This window comes from Schistocerca americana, chromosome 6, assembly GCF_021461395.2.
Source record: "Schistocerca americana isolate TAMUIC-IGC-003095 chromosome 6, iqSchAmer2.1, whole genome shotgun sequence".
Classification (NCBI taxonomy): domain Eukaryota; kingdom Metazoa; phylum Arthropoda; class Insecta; order Orthoptera; family Acrididae; genus Schistocerca; species Schistocerca americana.
The window spans coordinates 228,737,132-228,757,932 of NC_060124.1; the positions used below are offsets into that span (position 1 = coordinate 228,737,132).

The 20,801-nt window shown below is 41.2% G+C and overlaps 1 protein-coding gene across 6 annotated transcripts in view; it reads left to right on the plus strand.

Moving 5' to 3' along the window:
• The window catches only part of LOC124619479 (PSME3-interacting protein), a 110,981-nt gene that overhangs the window by 22,486 nt on the left and 67,694 nt on the right, over positions 1 to 20,801 (plus strand). For all 6 annotated transcript variants that reach the window (XR_006980084.1, XR_006980085.1, XR_006980083.1 and 3 more), the window contains exon 4: positions 18,529 to 18,751. Coding sequence is in view for 2 of the 6 variants with exons in the window: in XM_047145891.1 (XP_047001847.1) it covers positions 18,529 to 18,751 (223 nt within the window). In the remaining 4 variants the exon portion in view is untranslated. The remainder of the gene's footprint in view (positions 1 to 18,528; positions 18,752 to 20,801) is intronic.

Consider the following 20,801-nt stretch of genomic DNA (forward strand, 5'->3'; position numbering starts at 1 on the left):
AACAACCATCTGCACGAACAGTTCAATGACGTTTGCAGCAGCATGGACTATCAGCTCGGAGACCATGGCTGCAGTTACCCTTGACTCTGCATCACAAACAGAAGCGCCTGCGATGGTGTACTCAACGACGAACTTGGGTGCACGAATGGCAAAACGTCATTTTTTTGGATGAATCCAGGTTATGGTTACAGCATCATGATGGTCGCATTCGTGTGTGGCGACATCGCGGTGAACGCACATTGGAAGCGTGTATTTGTCATTGCCATACTGGTGTATCACCCAGCGTGATGGTATGGGGTGCCATTGGTTACACGTCTCGGTCACCTCTTGTTCGCATTGATGGCACTTTGAACAGTGGACGTTACATTTCAGATGTGTTACATGTGGCTCTAGCCTTCATTCGATCCCTGCAAAACCCTACATTTGTACAGGACAACGCACGACCGCATGTTGTAGGTTCTGTACGGGCCTTTTTGGATACAGAAAATGTTCGACTGCTGCCCTGGCCAGCACATTCTCCATATCTCTCACCAATTGAAAAGTCTGGTCAATGGTGGCCGAGCAACTGGCTCGTCACAGTACTCCAGTTACTACTCTTGATGAACTGTGGTATCGTTTTGAAGCTGTGTGGGCAGCTGTACCTGTACGCGCCATCCAAGCTCTGTTTGACTCAATGTCCAGGCGTATCAAGGCCGTTATTATGGCCAGAGGTGGTTGTTCTGGGTACTGATTTCTCAGGATCTATGCACCCAAACGGCGTGAAAATGTAATCACATGTCATTTCTAGTATAATATATTTGTCCAATGAATACCCGTTTATCATCTGCATTTCTTCTTGGTGTAGTAATTTTAATGGCCAGTAGTGTATAATTAGTACATTGCAGGAGGAAATATGGGAATTCCTTCAGTAACTTGGTAAGGCCTTACTTCTCAGAAAAACAAAATACTTGCCCGCTCAAATCATGATAGAGAATGTAATGTTCCTGTTCTCATTGTTCACTACTGAGGGTGGACATAGATTAACTGTAATAGCAGTTTACTCCAAAATAATAAGTTTATTGCACTGCATTTCCAGTTATTCAAGAGCAGGAACTGAGAGAAATATTGTGCTCAACTTTTTGGATTGATGATCATGACAGTTGATTATAGTCATTCCATTGGCTGCCTGAATTCTTTCAATTTAGTATGCAACTTGTGAAACTGATTTTTTAAAAAAAAATTATTTTAACATTTAATTTTGGATAATACTTCAATTTATTTTTGACTTTTTGATTAAATAAAATAAAAAATAGTATAACTGCAATATAGAACACACTTGTGGTGTTTGCTCAGCCACAGCTTTCCACACTGTTTGCCACACTCCAACTGTGTTGCAACCACTCCTACTCGGAACACAAAGCAAGTCAAAGATCTAATTTACTTTCAAGGATAGTGGAACATAATTTTTGTGAGTTGGTTAACAATAATATTTTCATTATTAGTTTTCTGTAGAGTTGTTACAATAATTTGGTCTTACAGAAATTAATTTGGTAAAGTGCAATAACTATTTTGAAACATTTTAATTAGATGAATTAAATAAAATAATGTTTCTAATAACTGATTTTGGATGTGACAGGATCACATGAATAAATGCTGTCTATACAAACTTTACTTAAAAAAATCGATATAAGGAAAAGATAGATTTTTACTTACTGTAAAGATGTGTTAAATTGCAGACAGTTACAATGAAAAGACACAAACACATTAGCTTTTGGCTATAGCCTTTGTCAGAAAATGAAAGACGTGTGTGTGTGTGTGTGTGTGTGTGTGTGTGTGTGTGTGTGTGCGTGTGTGTGTTTTTTTTTTTTTTTTTTTTTTTTTTTTTTTGCTGTGTTAGGAAACAATGGCTTCTGCATTTCTGTGGTTTCACATAAACGGGCCGCATCTTATAGGTCAGAGCAAATGAAAATTAACATTGTTTTCACAATGTGGTGTATTTAAACCAGTAATGTTACTGTTACACAATTAACTCATTTGTAGCCCATGAAACTGGAGAGTTGGCTGACAACCCCTATGGGGATGAGATGCCAAGTTGTGAGGTCTGTGGGTTATCATTTTGTAATTCGGGACAAATGGTCCTTCATGATTAACAAGGTAATTTTTCCAGTACAGAAAGCCTACAAAGCATACAAAAGTCCATCTGCATGTGTGAGTGTAGAATTCTGTTTATATGCTTTTTTGTTATTCTTGGTGTCTTCAGTGGTTTAGGAAGTGCGGACTGTTTGGTAGGAAGAGCCCTCACAAGTAGAACATGGAGTCGTTAGTTAGCTGGAGGGGGTGTTCACTGGAAGAAGCAGATTTGGCAGAGTTTAGTTGAAGCAAGTAAATGTATTTCTTTCCATGGAAATTTACATGTTGTGTTTATTTGTGTCTTTTGACTATTAATGTTGAACAGGATTCCTGTTTTGTTGTGTAGAGATACACCAGATATCGTTAGGGGCCAGTTTTTGAGGTGTTGTATGAACTGTTAGTGCTGTACGTATTCTTGTCTGTTGGTTTGATATTGGAACCTTTCTGGAAAGTAGATAGATTGTTACAGGGCATTAATTATTGATTTTGGAGTAATGAGAAGTTTAAACCCACATCATGGGTTAAAGTATGCCAGGAGACTGGGATACTGTGGAAGTACAGAGGATTAATCTGGGTCAGCCAATAATTGTTCCCGATTGACCCTAGATTACTAAATCCTTGTAAAATTTTTGATTGCATAAGTTATAAAACAGTACTTTCGGATTTAATTTGGTATGTAATGTATCGTAGGAGATCTAATAACTGTAATTAACTAGTTTATAGCCTATAACTTATGACTTCCTCTGAATAAAATTCGGAATAGTAAACTACGATTGTTTAGTAGCAATGTAACAACCCTCCCCCACAGTGTTCTAGGTTTAAATGTTAAGAGCAATATGGTATTTTTCCATAGTTGTCCATTTTTGTACTTTTACTGTATTTTCCACATTTTTTCCATTTTTACTATATTTTCCACAATATTATGAAAAGGGTGGTTGCTATTCACCATATAACAGAGTTGCTCAGACCACAGTCTCTGGCCATGTGTGTGTGTGTGTGTGTGCGTGTGTGTGTGTGTGTGTGTGTGTGGGCGCGCGCGTGCGTGCGTGTGCATGCATGTGTGTATATGCTGTTTATTTTCGACAAAGGCCTTGTTGGTTGAAAGCTCATGTTCCAGCAGTCTCTTTGTTGTGTCTATCTGTGACTCACCAGTTTTTTTGCTTTGACTGTGATTGGGACTTTGTACAACAGCTCTATAGCTTTTAAGAGAGATGAAAGTAATATTTCAGTGGTTGGTAGAACCTAAACTTGTGCACTGTAGCAATAAGAAACTATTTAAGGAGGCAAAATTAATACACCAAGATTTGCAGAAAAGCATCCAATTACAAAACCCCTCATGCTCCTTCAGTATTACCTAATAGCTAACTTCATCTACTACTGTGAGCTTAACATTTACTATATGACATTGATAAATATCTACACAAGAGATACTTATTAATATAAAACATACAGAATGGAGCTCCTTCATTTGTTTGTCTATGTATTAGTTCTCTTCAGTTTGCAACTCAATGCCAAGGGCTTTTACACAAAGCCTTTCATTTTGTGTATATTTTATCTTCATTCATTTTCAATACCTTCTTGCTCTTTTGGTCTTCAGTCCGAAAACTGGTATGATGCAGTTCTCCACACTAGAGTCTCCTGGCCAAGCATCTTCATCTCTGAATAATGACATGCAACATACATCCAGTTGAACCTACTTACTGTATTCATGCCTTGGTCTCTGTGTACAATTTTTACCCAACACAGTTTCCTTCAGTACCACATTGACAATTCCTTGATGCCCCAGAAAGTGTTATAACGGCTGATCCCATCTACAATGTGGGGAGAGATAGATTGCTACTTACCATCAAAATGACTTGTTAAGTTGCAGACAGGCATAATCAAAAGAAACTTACACACAAGATTTTGGCTGCAGCCTTCATCACAAAAAGAGAGAGAAACACACACCATTCATTCACTCAAGCAAGCACCCTAGACGCACCATTACCACCAACTCTGGCAGCTCAGACCACATTCTGGTCTGAGCTGCTGGTGTTCGCGGTTGTGTGTGCGTAAGGGGTGCTTGCTTGTGTGAATGAATGGTGTGTGTTTCAATATTATGAAACAGATAGCTGCTACTCACCATATGGTGGAGATGCTAAGATGCAGATAGGCACAACAAAAAAAGACTGTCAGAAAGTGAGCTTTTGGCCAACAAGGTTTTCGTTGAAAATAGACAGCATACAGGCAGACACTCGCGCAAACACAACTCACACACATATGACTACAGCCTCTGTGTGTGTGTGTGTGTGTGTGTGTGTGTGAGAGAGAGGGAGAGAGAGAGAGAGAGAGAGAGAGAGAGAGAGAGAGAGAGCTGCATTTGCATGTGTGTATGTTGTCTGAAAGCTCACTTTGACAGTCTATTTGTTGTGCCTATCTGCGATTCAGCGTCTCTGCTATATGCTGTGTAGCAGTTATCCTTTTCATAATATTATTACTCCTCCTGCGGGTCCGGGGTAAGAATAGGCCCGAGGCATTCCTGCCTGTCATAAGAGGCGACTAAAATTAGTCCCTCCCCCTCAAGGGGGTAGTGTGCGCCTGCATCCGGAGACGAACGGTTCACCAACTTACATTTGTGGTCATTTTGGTTTTTCGCTTATTCTGGTTTCTTCCTTCCTTTGTTTGTTCCCTTTCTTTGTCCTTCTCCCTCTCTCACTGTCCTCCTTGCTTTTTACCTTGCCTTCTTCTCCTTGCTTCTTGTCCACCCTATGGTCTCCGCCTCGGCGTTTGAGACAGTCTGTCCTTTCTCTCCCTCTCTCCCTTTTTTTTCCTATTCTTTTTTCTTCCCTGTGCGTGCCTGAAGGCTGACCCACGCATTCACACACGTAGCCGGTGACAGGGTAAAGTGTAATTCCCTGCCCTGGGTAGACAAGTAGGGCCCATGCGTACCCCCTGGTAAAGGCCAGGCCCGGGGAGGGGTGATTGCCCGAGCTGACACCTTCCGACCATGCCGATTGGTCCCTCCATCCGTTTCTTTGGAGGTGTGACCTGAGGTGTAAACATTCACCTAAGGCGGGAACGCCCTCTTAGAGGGTCCCCACAAGGAAGGAGCGCACCATCGGAGACGCTGGCAATCATGGGGAATTCATCCGCAATGGATTTCTCTTCTTCTTCTCTCTCGACTTCTGTCCAAAAACGGAAACTTGACCAGCCACCAGTGACAAAAGTAGTGCCACCTTCCCCAAAGTTCCTCGTAGTTTCTAGAACTGAGGACGGAAAGGATTTTTCATCTGTCAACCCTTTCGTTATTCAGCAGGGCGTAGATGCCATAGCCAGACCTATCAAGTCTTGTACCAGGATGCGTAACGGTACCTTGTTGTTGGAAACTGAGAGCGCCTTTCAGGCACAAAATCTCCCTCGGGCCACACTCCTGTACACGTTCCCTGTCCAGGTGGAGGCTCACCGCACTTTGAATTCGTCGCGTGGTGTGGTATCTACTAGATCACTCGACGGATTGACTGACGAGGAAATTCAGTCTTTCCTCACTGAGCAGGGTGTGATGGCTGTCCATAGGGTCATGAAAAAGGTTGACAATGACCTTGTACTGACCCGGACACTTTTCTTGACCTTTGATAGTGTTCAGCTGCCATCGGGTATCAAAGTGGGCTATGAGGTTATTTCTGTTCGCCCCTATGTCCCGACACCTACGCGCTGCTACTAGTGTAAGCATTTTAACCACACCCGCCAGTCTTGTTCTAATGTGGCTAAATGTGTCACTTGTGGCAGGGACGCCCATGAGGGTGACTGTCCACCTCCGTCTCCTCGTTGCGTGAACTGTCAGGGTGACCATGCAGCATCCTCTCGCGACTGTCCCGTCTACAAGGATGAACGCTGTATACAGGAAATTTGGGTCGAAGAAAAAGTGTCCACCTCGGCTGCTCGCAAACTTTTTGCTAGTAGGAAGCCCACGCTGCTCCCAGTGGGGAAATACAGTACGTCCTCGCCTCTCCTCGGCCTACCAGGGAGGTATCAACACAGACATGCGATCTGACCTTTAGCGCTACGGTCGTCAGTTCGCCCAGTGCTAAGATCACCTGGTCAACGTCTCCTCTTCCTCCTGTCGCCCCTAAGACGCAAGCACCTTCATCAGCTTGTGCCAAGACTATGACCCAGAAGTCAGATGCACAGGCCTTCAAGAAGGAACCGTCCCGTGAAGACTTCTTACGTACTCCGAACTCATAGCCATCGACCAGTACTTCGACTAAACGACCTTCCAAGAAGGCTCATAGGAAGAAAAGTTCTCCTTCTCTGCCACGACGCGTTTCTTCTCCTGCGCCACCCAGCGTTTGCCGCCCCAGGCCGTCGTCCGTTTCGCCTGGCCGCACTGCTGGTAGCCGAACATCTGACCGTTCACCGGCGGAGGAAGCTCCCCCTCCCGATCATCTTAACATGGTGGCTGACAAACCTATTGAACAAATGGACGATGACTCTCCACCTATTGATAGCGGCAGCAGTGCTCGCTCAAAGCCAGGCCCTCAGCGGCCTTCGGGGTGACCCCTTCTTGCTTCTCCTTTTTCTTCTCATGATGGCACTTCTTCGTTGGAATATTCGCGGCATTCACTCCAACCGAGAGGACTTAAAGTTGCTGCTACGCTTGCACTGTCCGCTCGTAGTAGCTCTTCAGGAAACGAAGCTATGCCCATGCGATCGTATTGACTTGGCACACTATACCTCTGTGCGTTTTGACCTACCCCCTTTGGCAGGTACTCTGGCTTATGGCGGGGTTATGTTGCTGGTCCGGGATGATATCTACTACGATCCCACCACATTGCACACCAATCTGCAGGCAGTTGCCGTCCGAATTACTCTCCCCACTTTCACATTTTCCATTTGTACTGTTTACACTCCATCGTCGTCTGCCGTTACTAGGGCAGACATGATGCAAATTATTGCTCAGCTACCTGCACCATTTTTGTTGACTGGAGACTTCAGTGCCCACCATCCCCTTTGAGGCTCTCCAGCATCCTGCCCGAGAGGCTCCCTGTTAGCAGACCTTTTCAACCACCTCAATCTTGTCTGCCTCAATACTGGCACCCCTACTTTTCTTTCGGACACAACTCACACCTATTCCCATTTAGACCTCTCTATATGTACTACCCAACTTGCACGTCGGTTTGGGTGGTACGCTCTTTCTGATACGTATTCGAGTGACCACTTCCCTTGTGTTATCCATCTCCTGCATCATACCCCATCTCCATGTTCAACTAGTTGGAACATCTCCAAAGCAGACTGGGGGTCTTCTCTTCCAGGGCGACATTTCAGGATCAAAACTTCGCAAGCGGTGATAGTCAGGTCACACACTTCACGGAAGTCATTCTCACTGCTGCTCAATATTCCATCCCTCATACTACTTCTTCTCCACATCGCGTACCGGTCCCCTGGTGGACCGCAGCATGTAGAGTCGCTATACATGCTCTTCGACGTGCTTTACGCACCTTTAAACGCCACCCTACGATGGCGAATTGTATTAATTATAAACAATTACATGCACAGTGTCGTCGTCTTATTAAAGAAAGCAAGAAAGCCAGCTGGGCTGCTTTCACAAGCTCCTTCAACAGTTTTACTCCTTTTTCTGTTGTCTGGGGTAGCCTGCGCCGGCTATCTGGCACGCAGGTCCACTCGCCAGTTTCTGGCTTGATGGTCGCGAATGACGTCCTTGTGGCCTCTGAGGATGTCTCCAATGCCTTCGTCCGATTTTTCGCAGAAGTTTCGAGCTCTGCTCATTACTGCCCTGCCTTCCTGCCCCGAAATCAGGCAGAGGAGGCAAGGCCACCTAACTTCCGCTCCTTGAATCATGAAAGTTATAATGCCTCATTCACCATGCGGGAACTCGAAAGTGCACTTGCCCGGTCACGGTCCTCTGCTCTGGGGCCTGATTCTATTCATATTCAGATGCTGAAGAACCTTTCTCCTGCTGGTAAAGGTTTTCTTCTTCGTACTTATAATCACATCTGGACTGAGGGTCATGTTCCCACATGCTGGTGCGAATCTATGGTTGTCCCGATTCCTAAGCTGGGGAAGGACAAGCACTTGCCTTCCAGTTATCGACCCATTTCCCTTACCAGCTGTGTCTGTAAGGGGATGAAACGATTGGTTAACTCTCATTTGGTTTGGCTGCTCGAATCTCGACGCCTATTTACCAATGTACAATGTGGATTTCGTAGGTGCCGTTCTGCTGTTGACCATCTGGTTATCTTGTTGACCTTCATTATGAATAACTTCTTGCGGAAGCGCCAGACAATGGTTGTGTTCTTTGATTTGGAGAAGGCTTACGACACCTGTTGGAGGGTGGGCATTCTCCGCACCATGCATACATGGGGCCCTTGCGGTCGCCTCCCTCTTTCTATTCGTGCATTTTTAATGGATCGAAAGTTCATGGTATGTGTGGGTTCTGTCCTGTCCGATGCCTTTCGCCAGGAGGGGTGCCACAGGGCTCAGTTTTGAACATCGCTCTCTTTGCCCTAGCGATCAATCCAATAATGGATTGCCTCCCAGCTGATGTATCAGGCTCCCTATTTGTGGACGATTTTACCATCTACTGCAGCGCGCAGCATACATGTTTGCTGGAGCGCTGTCTTAAGCGTTGTCTTGACCGTCTTTACTCCTGGAGTGTTGCCAATGGCTTCCGTTTTTCAGCCAAGAAGACGGTCTTTATTAACTTCTGGTGCTACAAAGAGTTTCTCCCACCGTCCTTACATCTCGGTCCCGTTGCTCTCCCATTTGTGGAGACAACAAAATTTTTAGGTCTTACATTTGACAGGAAACTTAGCTGGTCTCCACATGTGACATATTTGGTTGCCCGTTGTACCTGTTCCCTAAATGTCCTCCGTGTTCTCAGCGGTACGTCGTGGGGAGCGGATCGCACTGTCCTACTTCGCCTTTATCGGTCGATCGTCCGCTCAAAGCTGGATTATGGGAGCTTTGTATACTCCTCTGCACGGCCGTCCATCTTACGCCGCCTCAACTCTATACAACATTGGGGTCTATGTCTTGCGATCGGAGCGTTCTATACTAGTCCTGTCGAGAGTCTTCATGCTGAAGCCGGTGAATTGCCACTAACCTACCGGTGCGATATACTACTTTGTCGGTATGCCTGTTGGCTATTATCAATGCCCGACCACCTGTCTTATCGTTCCTTTTTTGACAACTCTCTCAACCGTCAATACGGGTTGTATGTATCTGCCCTGCTACCCCCTGGAGTTCGCTTTCATCGCCTCCACAGCAACTTGATTTTCCTCTCCCTGCAACCTTTAGAGTGGGCGAAAGCCAACCGCCACCTTGGCTCCAGGCTCAGGTTCGCGTTCACCTTGACCTCAGTTCTCTCCCAAAGGAGGTTACCCCAGCTTCAGTATACCGCTCGCGGTTTGTTGAACTTCGTTCGAAGTTCATTAATACAATCTTCATTTATACAGATGGCTCTAAGACCAGTGACGGCATCAGGTGTTCTTTTATTGTCGGGGCACACAGTTTCAAATACCGGCTCCATGGCCATTGTTTGGTCTTCACACCTGAGGTATTTGCCCTCTCTCAGGCTGTTCTTTACATCCGCCTCCACCGACAAGCTGCTCTGATTCCCTGAGTGCCATCCAGAGCCTCAGTGAACCGTATCCGGTTCACCCTTTCGTGCACTGAATCCAACGCTCTCTTCAGCTGGCGGACAACGGTTCTCCGGTTACTTTTATGTAGGTTTCTGGCCATGTTGGTATCCCTGGGAACGAAGCTGCAGATGCCGCGGCCAAGGCTGCGGTCCTCCAGCCTCGGACAGCTTCTTGTTGTGTGCCTTCATCTGATTTTAGCAGGGTCATTTGTCAGCGCATTTTATCGCTGTGGCATGCCAATTGGTCTACACTTACTGAAAACAAGCTTCGGGCCTTGAAACCTCTCCCCACAGCTTGGACGACCTCTTCACACCCTTCTCGGTGGAAGGAGGTTGTTTTGGCCCTGTTACGGATTGGACACTGCCGGTTCAGCCAGCGCCATCTGCTGATGGCTGCGCTGGCGCCGTTCTGCCCATGTGGGCAGTTGCTGACGGTACGCCACATTTTAACATCCTGTCCGAATTTTAACACACTGTGCATTGATCTTGGCATGCCATGTACTTTGGATGAAATTTTAGCGGATGACCCAGGAGCAGCTGCTCGCGTTCTTCATTTTATCCACTTTCTCTTTTATTCCTTTCCCCCATTGCATATTCACCTACCATTCCCATCCGTTTCCTTTGATTTATTTCTAGCCCCCTTCCACAATTAAATTTTCCTTCTGAACAGCTATTTGGCGTATAAACTTGTACTATTGTTTTCGGTGTCGGGTTCATGTCCATCTCAGCTGTGACGATGCATTCATCGTGCTGTTCATAGTATCTTACCCACATTCCTTTTTTCTTATTCATTAGTAATCCTATTCATATGTTACGTTGCAGAGCATGCTCTACAACATGGCATTCGTGACTTTGGTGCCTGTTTCACCACACTTGCCTTCTGGATTCGTCCCCCAGACACCAGTTTCTCAGAGCTCTGAAGGTGGCAACTAGCACTACATGTCCTCTGTTCTTGCGACCCACCTGGCCTTAATTTACATTAATTTCTTCCAATTCAGCTTTTCTTCATTGTAACTACTCTTTGCTTCACTCTGTTTTAGTTTTCTACATCTTTCATTGTCTTTCCCGTCTATTTTTCACCACCCCCTCCAACCTATATTATGTACAAAGCACTTAGCTTTCCACTCTTATTAACTCGTGCACGATGTTTTAGTAGTAATCTCTGTATTGCATATTACATTGTCTTCTACCTATAAGCTCTCAGGTTTTCAAATCTCGTCTGATGGAGTCCCCATCAGTCTTTCCTTCTCATCCTGTACGGTAAGTCTCCCCTGACCTGTGGTTCTGGGTGACTTTCCAGAAATCTACCCCTTTTCCTAGATCTCTCCAGTCCTTTTCCATCGCCTTTCTTCCTTCCCCTTCAACCCTTCTGCCTGAAGAAGGAGCCACTGGCTCTGAAAGCTCGCCAATCACAACAGTCTTTTGTGTGTGTGTTCTGCCATCACTTTGTGAGTAGATTTTTTTATCTATCCAATTAAATAATTTTGTAAATGATTGATTGTTTTTGTTGTTATATTACCCCTATTTGATTGTATATCGATAACTCCATATGAACCTGACCAGAAGCCCTGTTCTTCTTGTGACTCCCTTCACTAATTTCCATTATATCTAACTTCAACCTGTCCATTTCCCCTTTCAAATTCTCTCCCATTCTCTGACCCATAGAATGGTAAAGGTAAACAGTAAAGATTCACATTCTATCCCTAGGCAAGTCAATCAAGCCCAATCTACCACTCTCATCCTCTGTCAGTGGTGTAATTGGAAGTGGTGTGGAGGGGCATATGGTCACTACATTGATCTTTCATTCTTTGTCTGGTTTCTTGATGTTCAAACCATTGCAGATCAGTCAAGAAGCTCCCCAGCTGGTCCCATGAGGCTGACTGCACCCTGTACCATTTCTTCCACAAAGGAAAAATCTCTGGAAATACCGGGAATTGAACCGGGATCCCCCATGGGGCAGTCAGCCAAGCTAACTACTCTGTTACATAGGCAGACTGACCATTAGAATGTAGATCAAATGGAAGTAATTTTGCTACCAGAATATTTCACCCTAGAGGATGCCATCATCTTCTTCCTATACAGCAGAACTTCATGCCCTGGGGAAAAATACCGGCAAATACTTGCTTTTAGCCATTCACAGTACCTGCACAGAAAGACCAAGTTTGCTAATACTACAAAGCCAGATCTGTCACTCATCCAGAATGTTGCCCAAGCATTTATTGTAAAGGCTGCTGCCCTTCTTCAGGGAGCACATGTTTGCCTTGCCTCTCCATAGGCACCTCTCAATTGAGGCTGCAACTACGGTACAGCTATATGTGTTGTTGAGCCACACCACCTATTTTTTGTTGTTGTTTAAAAGTATGTAATAATGTTAACCTTTGTGTTGTAAAGAATTAAACTTTCGTAGTGAACGAGTTGTTGGTGTTTTTAGCCATCACCTGGTTGGTGTGTGGTATGTTTGGGGTTATGGAATTCTGGATATTGATCGTAATATACGTAATAAACAGTTCCCAAGTTTCCTATATATATACATATATTTTAGCATAAAGACTGATACACATGAACACTGCATGAACTACAAAGGCAGACTGACTTAAACATTGCAGCTCGTCAGAGCAGTTAATGTTCCAAAGATTGTAATTTGTGTGGTCAATGTGACCTACCAACGCCATACCAAGTGGTCCAGCACTGGTTGCTTGACCATCTCAGAAAAATTTTATATTTGCCGGGTGAATTCCCCAATGTTTAGTACTCTCAACAATATTTTTTTTAAAAAAATTATTGTTTATTGTTTTGAAATGGTGGCCATATTTGTTCCAGGCCGCATGCGTTTTTTCGTATGTGCAAGCACTTGCATTTTTTACAATTATTTAGAAGTGGATTGTCCTCTGCCTTTGAGATAAAATGCATTTAGTTCAACACACTCTGGCCTACAAATTAACATCATTATCACTTAGCTGAATGTGTTCTTTGATATATTTTAATAGTTCAAAGTTATCAGCCACAAATTAAAAAAACTCTATTTTTGAACAGTAGTTTTCCAAAGAAAGATTAATTTCTCAGCTTTAATATTTTTTCTGCTAATACACTGTATAGTATAGTTACTTTTTATAGAGTATCAATGGTGAGCAGCTTACACTTTTAAAAAATGCACTATTTTTAAAAATGGATTTTTTTTTTTTTTAATTTTCCACTTTCTTGCCTGCAATATCTTTGTTGGGGGACCAGATAAAAATTTGAAAATTTCACAGTCAATAGACCTTTATGATATCAAACTTCAGTATAATTTCAACTTTGAGATTCAATTGAAAGTTATGGAAAAAAGATTAAAAACAGCAGTAAAAAATACATTTTTGTAATATCTGTGATATCTGGTTGGCTAATCAAATAAAGTATACCAATTGCATAATGTAACACACCACATTACACTAGCTCATGATTATTTGTCAAAACAATGCTGTGGTAATTGTTTCAGCGGGTTACCAACTGCATCTGCAAGCCTATACAAGTCTGATTGTTGTCTTCCCCCTTACACCAAAAGTTGTCTACTCACACTTATTTAGCTAGAAGTTCTTGAAGTGTGCTGTTGAAAAATGGTGTCTCAGTGTGCTTTTGGTGTTATTATTAATGAAGCATGTCATAAAAGTGTGTATGGAGTGTATCCTAAAGACATTGCTTTAATCGAAGATTACAGTGAAGAAGAAAAAGTGTTGTTTTACTTACAAGTCAGCCCAGAGGTCAAATCAACATGCAAGTACCATGAAATGAAATACTTAAAAAAATTTCATCACGTTTTTGATCATTCTTGAATGGACCCTTTTGAGAAACATAAGAAACCTGTAACAACAATAACATTTGATCATTATTCTAAAAATAGAAGCCATTTTGTCAATCTCATAGCAGGAAAATCATTGTGTCCAACATGTTATTCTAAGATATTTGTAATTCACAAGAGATAGTGAAACCTCAGATACAGAGTTTTGTGACTTACCAGCAACCATTAAAAAAGTAGATACAGCTTGTGTAATCCTGGGTATATCGCCTGCTAGTGAGATTAGAAAACGAACTCAGTATAAAAGACCAAGTGCCTTGAATCCAAAAATTGAGAAAATTGCAGCTACAATCAAAAAGAATTTGGAATTTTCATTTTAATATACAATTTGTACTAAAACAGATTGAATTTTTATAACTTCACCAATCAAATATGATGATTTGTTCTAAAAACTAAATGCAGTACGTGAACCAAAGAGGATAAATTTAAGATTATCAGTTTACTGCCGATTTCTTGGATTCGAACAAAAGTTAGTGATAAATTTAATGTGTCAGAATGTCTTGTTAACAAGCAAATTAGTAAAAGAACAGGGAATTTTACCAGCATTACAAAATAAAAGTGCATATAATTTGGTATATAAAAACACAATCAATAAAGTTATTAAGTATTATGGCAATGACAATAACAGCTGTTTGATGTCTGGCAAAAAAGACTGTGTTTCTGTGATAGAAAATGGTTCTAAAATTCAATTTAAAAAAGAAAATCCTGACATTAAAATTGGAAGATCAAAGTTTTGTGAGTTGAGACCAAGATGGTGTGTTGTTGCAGGGGCATCTGGCACCCATAATGTTTTTGTGTGTTTGTATCATCATAACGTAAAGTTGATGATAGATGGGGCCAATCTTTGAGTTGACTATAAAGACATTTTGGAAGTTATGGTATGCAATATTGACAGTTACAATTGTATGATCAAGGGAAAATGTGAAGATTGTCCAGGCAAACAAGCCTTACTTGACATGTTTGAAGAATCTGAAGAAGACGATTTGATGCCTGACAATATAAAATACAAACAATGGGTGACACAAGACAGAACTGAAATGGTGACAAGTCATAAAATAATGAAGAGTTTTTTGAAGTGTTGGTGGGTAACCTTGAAAACCTTAAAATGCATCATTTTATTGCAAAAGCTCAAAGTAAATTTTTGAAAGACAAAAAGCAAACCTTTGCAGCTGATGAACACTTAGTTCTTGCTGACTTTTCGGAAAATTATTCCTTTGTTGTTCAAGATGAAGTACAATGGCACCACTGGGTAAACAAACAGGCCACAGTTCATCCATTTGTATTCTATTATAAAGATGAAGATAAACTAATGAACCACAGCTTCTGTGTCGTAAGTGACTACCTTGAACACAACACTACAGCAATGCACATTTTTCAACTAAAATTAACAAACTACTTTAAACAGCACCACTCTTCCATAAAATAACTGATTTAATTTTCGAATGGGGCAGCAAGTCAATATAAAAACAAAAAAAAAATTATTGACATCTCCTTTCATAAACAAGATTTTGGGTTTGATGTAGAATGGCACTTTTTTGCTTCATGCCATGGGAAGAATGCTTGTGATGGTGTCGGGGGTACAACAAAGCGAGCTGTCACAAAAGCAAGTCTGCAGCAGGCTGATGACTTTTTTGGTGAAGTTGATAATATTGACTGTCAAAACCAAGATGTACATGTTGTATTTTATCACCCTCCAGGACCAAGGATATCTTTTTAAAAAACTGAGAAGGATCAAATTTGGATGCCACTTAAAAATGTACTAAGGAAGCTGTCTCCCATGGAATTTACAACTGTGACTGGGCGACCTTATAATCTAACACCCGAACTGAGTGAACAAATTTCGCAAATGTTCAATGAGCGATATATTAAAAACCAATAACAAGAGAACAATATAATGTAATTAGTAGGCTTATTTTCAATAAAAAGTAGGTAATCATAGATATGATATACTGTAACTGAGATATTTTATTCCATTAGCCTAGATATCGCAGATGTTTGACTTGTGTTTGTAATTTTTTTCCATAACTTCCAATTGAATCTTAAAGTTGAAATTTATACTGAAGTTTGATATCATAAAGGTCTATTAACGGTGAAATTTTCAGATATTTATCTGGTCCTCCAACAAAGATATTGCAGGCCACAAAATAGAAAAATTAAAAAAAATCCATTTTTTAAAATAGTGTATTTTTTTAAGTGTAAGCTGCTCACCATTGATACTCTATAAGAAGTAACTACACTATACAGTGTAATAGCAGAAAAAATATTAAAGCTGAGAAATTAATCTTTCTTTGGAAAACTACTGTTCAAAAATAGTTTTTTTCGTTTGTGGCTGATAACTTTGAACTGTTAAAAATATATTAAAGAATACATTCAGCAAGTGATAATGATGTTAATTTGTAGCCCAGAGTGTGTTGAACTAAATGCATTTTATCTGAAAGGCTTAGGACAATCCACTACTGAATAATTGTAAAAAATGTAGATGCTTGCACATACGAAAAAACGCATGCGGCCTGGAACAAATATGGCCACCATTTCAAAATAATAAACAATAATTTAAAAAAAAAATATTTTTGTGAATACTAAACATTGGGGAATTCACTCAGCAAATATAAAATTTTTCTGAGATGGTCAAGCAACCAATTATTTTTTTCTTGGGCCACGTAGTATGGAGTGACCCTTTGAGTTTGGGCTCTGGATAAGTTTGCAAGAATCATTAGAAGACGTTACAGTTTTTTACAGTTATTTAACATCGTTGGAAGCTCATGTATTTAGAGAGAGAGAGAGAGATGTGGAATGAGCATTAAACATAATGGGACTATATTTTATCCAGAACTATATATTTTATGTTCATATGTTTTGTAAATGTTGCCCTCTGTTTTATGTTAGGAAAGTAAAACTCCATTCTAACAAGAAAGATGTCATTAATGACACTACATTGTAGTGTATCAATTGTCATTTTATGGTGCATACAATACAGACAGTGGCAAAGTCATGATAAGGTTGCTTTTAGTTACCCATTTTGTCATTGTCAACCCTTTGGCAACTTTTCCTTTTTTCCTGTCCTACATCATACTTTCAGCTGTGTGGTGGCCTGATCAGCAGTCCCATATTTATACAACAAGAAACTTCTGTTGTTGTGATTCCCTTTTAAGTAACCCTTAACCTTGTATAAAAAGTTATGAAAGTGATCTCTGAAAAATGATTATATTTCAGTACACACAACAACTCAGAAGCAAGGGATAGCCCCCAAACAGCGTGAAGTGTATCACCCAAACACCCAGGTATTGTCATATATTTGTTGTCAGCAAAAGTGATTCCTCTCCCACAATCCCTATTAGCTGTACGCATTGAGTTGCAAGCCACACTGAATTATAATCGAATAATATTTACTACTCCTCCCCCTCCCCCCTCCCCCTTCCCTAGTCTCCACACACACACACACACACACACACACACACACACACACACACACACACACACACACACACACACTCCTGCCTTCTTATCTTCGCACTAGCCTCTTCTTCTTATGCCTTTAACCTACTCTAGATCCTCCACAGTCCCCTGGGCTCTCCTTTCTTCTCTCAGTGTTCCTTCTAACAGTCCACTAACATGCTTGTGCCCTAAGTGTTTCCCATCCCATCCCATCCCATCCCATCCCATCTCTCTCTCTCTCTCTCTCTCTCTCTCTCTTTGTTTTCACACACACACACACACACACACACACTCTATGCACTTACTGTTCCACCACCATCCACTCTGGCCATGAATGCTAATCTACTCAGTAAGGTGGCTGCTTGGCGAGACTGTTGTCACTGTACTACTGTCTGCTGCTTTGTAAGCACTCAGGTGAGAAAAAAACACCTGTTTCTGTGGTGTGTTTCTTAGGCAGAGATGGTGAACCAGCACAGGATTTGTGAAGACAGGTGTGGAATATCATCTGAAAATCACACATAGGCAGCCGGAGTACCAAACCTGTGGCTGCTTATCAGCTACATAAATTTTATCTACATCTGTCTTACCTCCACACTCCACAATCCATTGCATTGTACATTAAACTGCACAAGCAGGCCAATTGTGCCAATGCTGATAAGTGCCACTAAGTTCTTTTCAATTGCACCAACTGATATTGCACTTTTTCTCTCTGTTTTCATTCAAGGTTCAGACTGAATTTCCTGTCCTTCCCAGAATTTCTCTTGGCTCATGCAAGACATTCATCTTCGACAGTGTTTTGTGTATGTAACACCATGTTTTGGGTTCCAGATCAAATAAGTGCCTTTGCAACTGGTGGGACGAGTTGTCACTTCACAGGTTGAAGGAAAGGAACAAGCGGAATTTCACACAGTCAGGTGCTGTGGTATTTGGAGTAATGTATGGGTTTATGACTGCTGTTGAGTGAACTACAGAAAGATTAACTTCAAAAAATACAGCAAAGTGCAATACTAAATTTGATAAATAGCCATGAAACAGAATAGATGTGTTTCTCTGTAGGAAGCAGAATCATAATTCGGTGTATTGAAAGTGTACAAATTATCATATTTTCAGCGCTTCCTTTGGATCTGTGTTAAAAGGATAATTCTTTGCAATTCAATGTTCCTTAACAACAATATGCCATATGCATCCATGGTCTTTTTTTATTTTTTATTTTTTTTACAAATGTTTCTTGCTACAGATCTTTTTTTTATGAAATTTGTTGTAAGTAAACTAGCATTGATGAAAAGGAGCAACACAGAAAGCAATAATAATTATAGTGCAATAATCAATGCACAAAAGATGACAAAGTAACAGCTTACATTTGACAAAGCATAACTGCTAGTTCTTGCTTTCATATTTCAGTATACTTGAGCTTGAAGGAGTTCATGAGAGCTGTGTAACTAATTTTTTACATAAACAAACTTGGAATTGTTCTCACAATTGACTGAAAGTCATGTAGAACTTCTTTTCTCTGCAGAGAATATGATAAAAGGCCTTGATGATGATGAGATAGAATTCTTGGACCTTGTCGATCGAACAAAGCTTGAGGCAGAAAGACTGAAGTCACAGGAGGAAGCAAGAGAGATACGTGACTTCCGTGATGCAGTTGCCCGTCAGCAGGAACGCAGCATTGAGGACAGAATCAACTCCGAGATCCGTTCGCGACCACCTTCCACTGCATCTAGTCAGAGTTCTGCCAGGTGAAACACAATATATTGGTCATCTTTTTACGGTGTTATAAAATATTTGGTTGTAAATATTAGATTTATTGAAGCTATAATTCTTTTCTAAACTATGTAAATTGAGCCATAGTGAGTTTATTGTTGTGCTGTAGACAACCACTCACTGTGTCTTGTATAAGAAATTGCATGTTCTTGCATGTCCGCTGCCCCCCCCCCTCTAAAAACGACACACACACACACACACACACACACACACACACACACACACACACACACTCTCTTCAGTTTTTCTTCAGTGCTGCAGAGAGGTTAAACCCTTTCACATCGGCAGTTTGACCACATGGTTCACCTGTACCGTGCTACTATGTTCTTCATTTAACAAGTAGTCCCCATAAGAACTTAAATACAAGCAATTCAGCTACACTCTTAGCTATGCATCTGCCTATTCCTACAATTGATCACAGCAGTTCAATTGCTTTTGACCCTATGTATTGTGTGAGCCTGCTGTATGGCCATGTTGTTTTATGTGGTTTCTTCTTTTGCGTGACAGAATGGATTTCGATTTAGGAACTTCTGTTATCAAAGCAGAACGTCTTCCTACAATGAGTGTGGCTCCAATTTCTACAGACTGCAGTCGTGTGTGTGTGTGTGTGTGTGTGTGAGAGAGAGAGAGAGGGAGAGAGAGAGAGAGAGTTGTGTTTATGCGTGCGTGTGTGTCTTGTCTATTTTTGACGAAGGCCATACTGGCTGAAAGCTTGTTTGTGACAGTCTTTTTGTTGTGTCTATCTGCGACTCAGCATCTCTGCTATATGGTCAGTGGCAACTTCTCTTTTTGTCATATTGTTACATTAAATCATTGATTTTCCATTGTTTGATCCTACAATTTGGAATTGAGGTAATGATGGTTACATCAAGAAATTTGAAAATGTAGTTCTTTGGAGGCCTATGTAAAAATAACACCTCATCAAAAACCGACACTGACATTCCAAAATAGTTACCAAATTCTGTTGAGTTTTCCTTTTAATTTTTTATAAATTCTAAAAAAAAGAGTATGTATTTTTCATGAGTTTAGCATTGGATGAATCCAATACTTCCACTGACTTTTTTTGCATCTGTTTTCTTTTCAGTGACACAGCAAAAAGGAGCAGTTCCTCATCAGAACTCATCTCACAGCTATCTTGGGCATATATATAGATATTGCCACAGAGACTCTTGTGCACATTTCAAACGTCCACCAGTGAGTCAGCCACAGTGTGTAAAATGCCAGTGTGGAAGTAGCCTTATTGTTCAGTGATAACATGCTAGCATCTGGAATATGGAAGGCTGTGTAGTATCACTAAAACAAGTATCAAACTTTCCATCAGTTACATCCATGAGTAGGAGGAAGTGAAGAGTAGTTCAGGCAACTGCTTTAGAGATTTCAAATGGGAATACACAGAAGACTGTTCTGGAAATCTTAAGTAGCAGCAGAAGGGAAACTATATATTGTAACAGTGGTTTTATTAAGTCTGCTGCACAAGCTCTGACCTCAGGTAGCAGCGTACACTCACTTGTCTAGGGAATATATAATTGTGTTGTATCTCCAAATCTACAAGTATACTTGTTTAATTTACCATCAGTGTATTAGTGTATCTCCTTTTGAGTTCCGTTTCTGTTTGGTAAGATACTTTAATATCTATCTCACAGGTTGTCTTAGCACAGTCAAACAGAAAAAAAATCATGCTGATAAAAATCTGTTATTTCTATATCCCTGCTTTAGTGGGTGTACACAACACAAATCATACATAAACATAAGCACATTCACAATTTTTTCATACTCCATAACATAGCTGGTAAGGTGTGTATGCTGTGAATGATGGGAACACAGTGATGTTTGGAGATTGGGGAAGATGAAAATGAAAATGAGGGTAATGTGAACCATTCCAGAATATTATTTGTGCTAACAGCCGCTGGAAATTATAATGCATTGCAACTGTATTTGAGAAGCTTTTGTGATAGCTATCCTTCAGCAGTCTCTCTGTGCTATACTCCAATAATTTAGTGCACTACGAACTATCCTTCAGCAGTC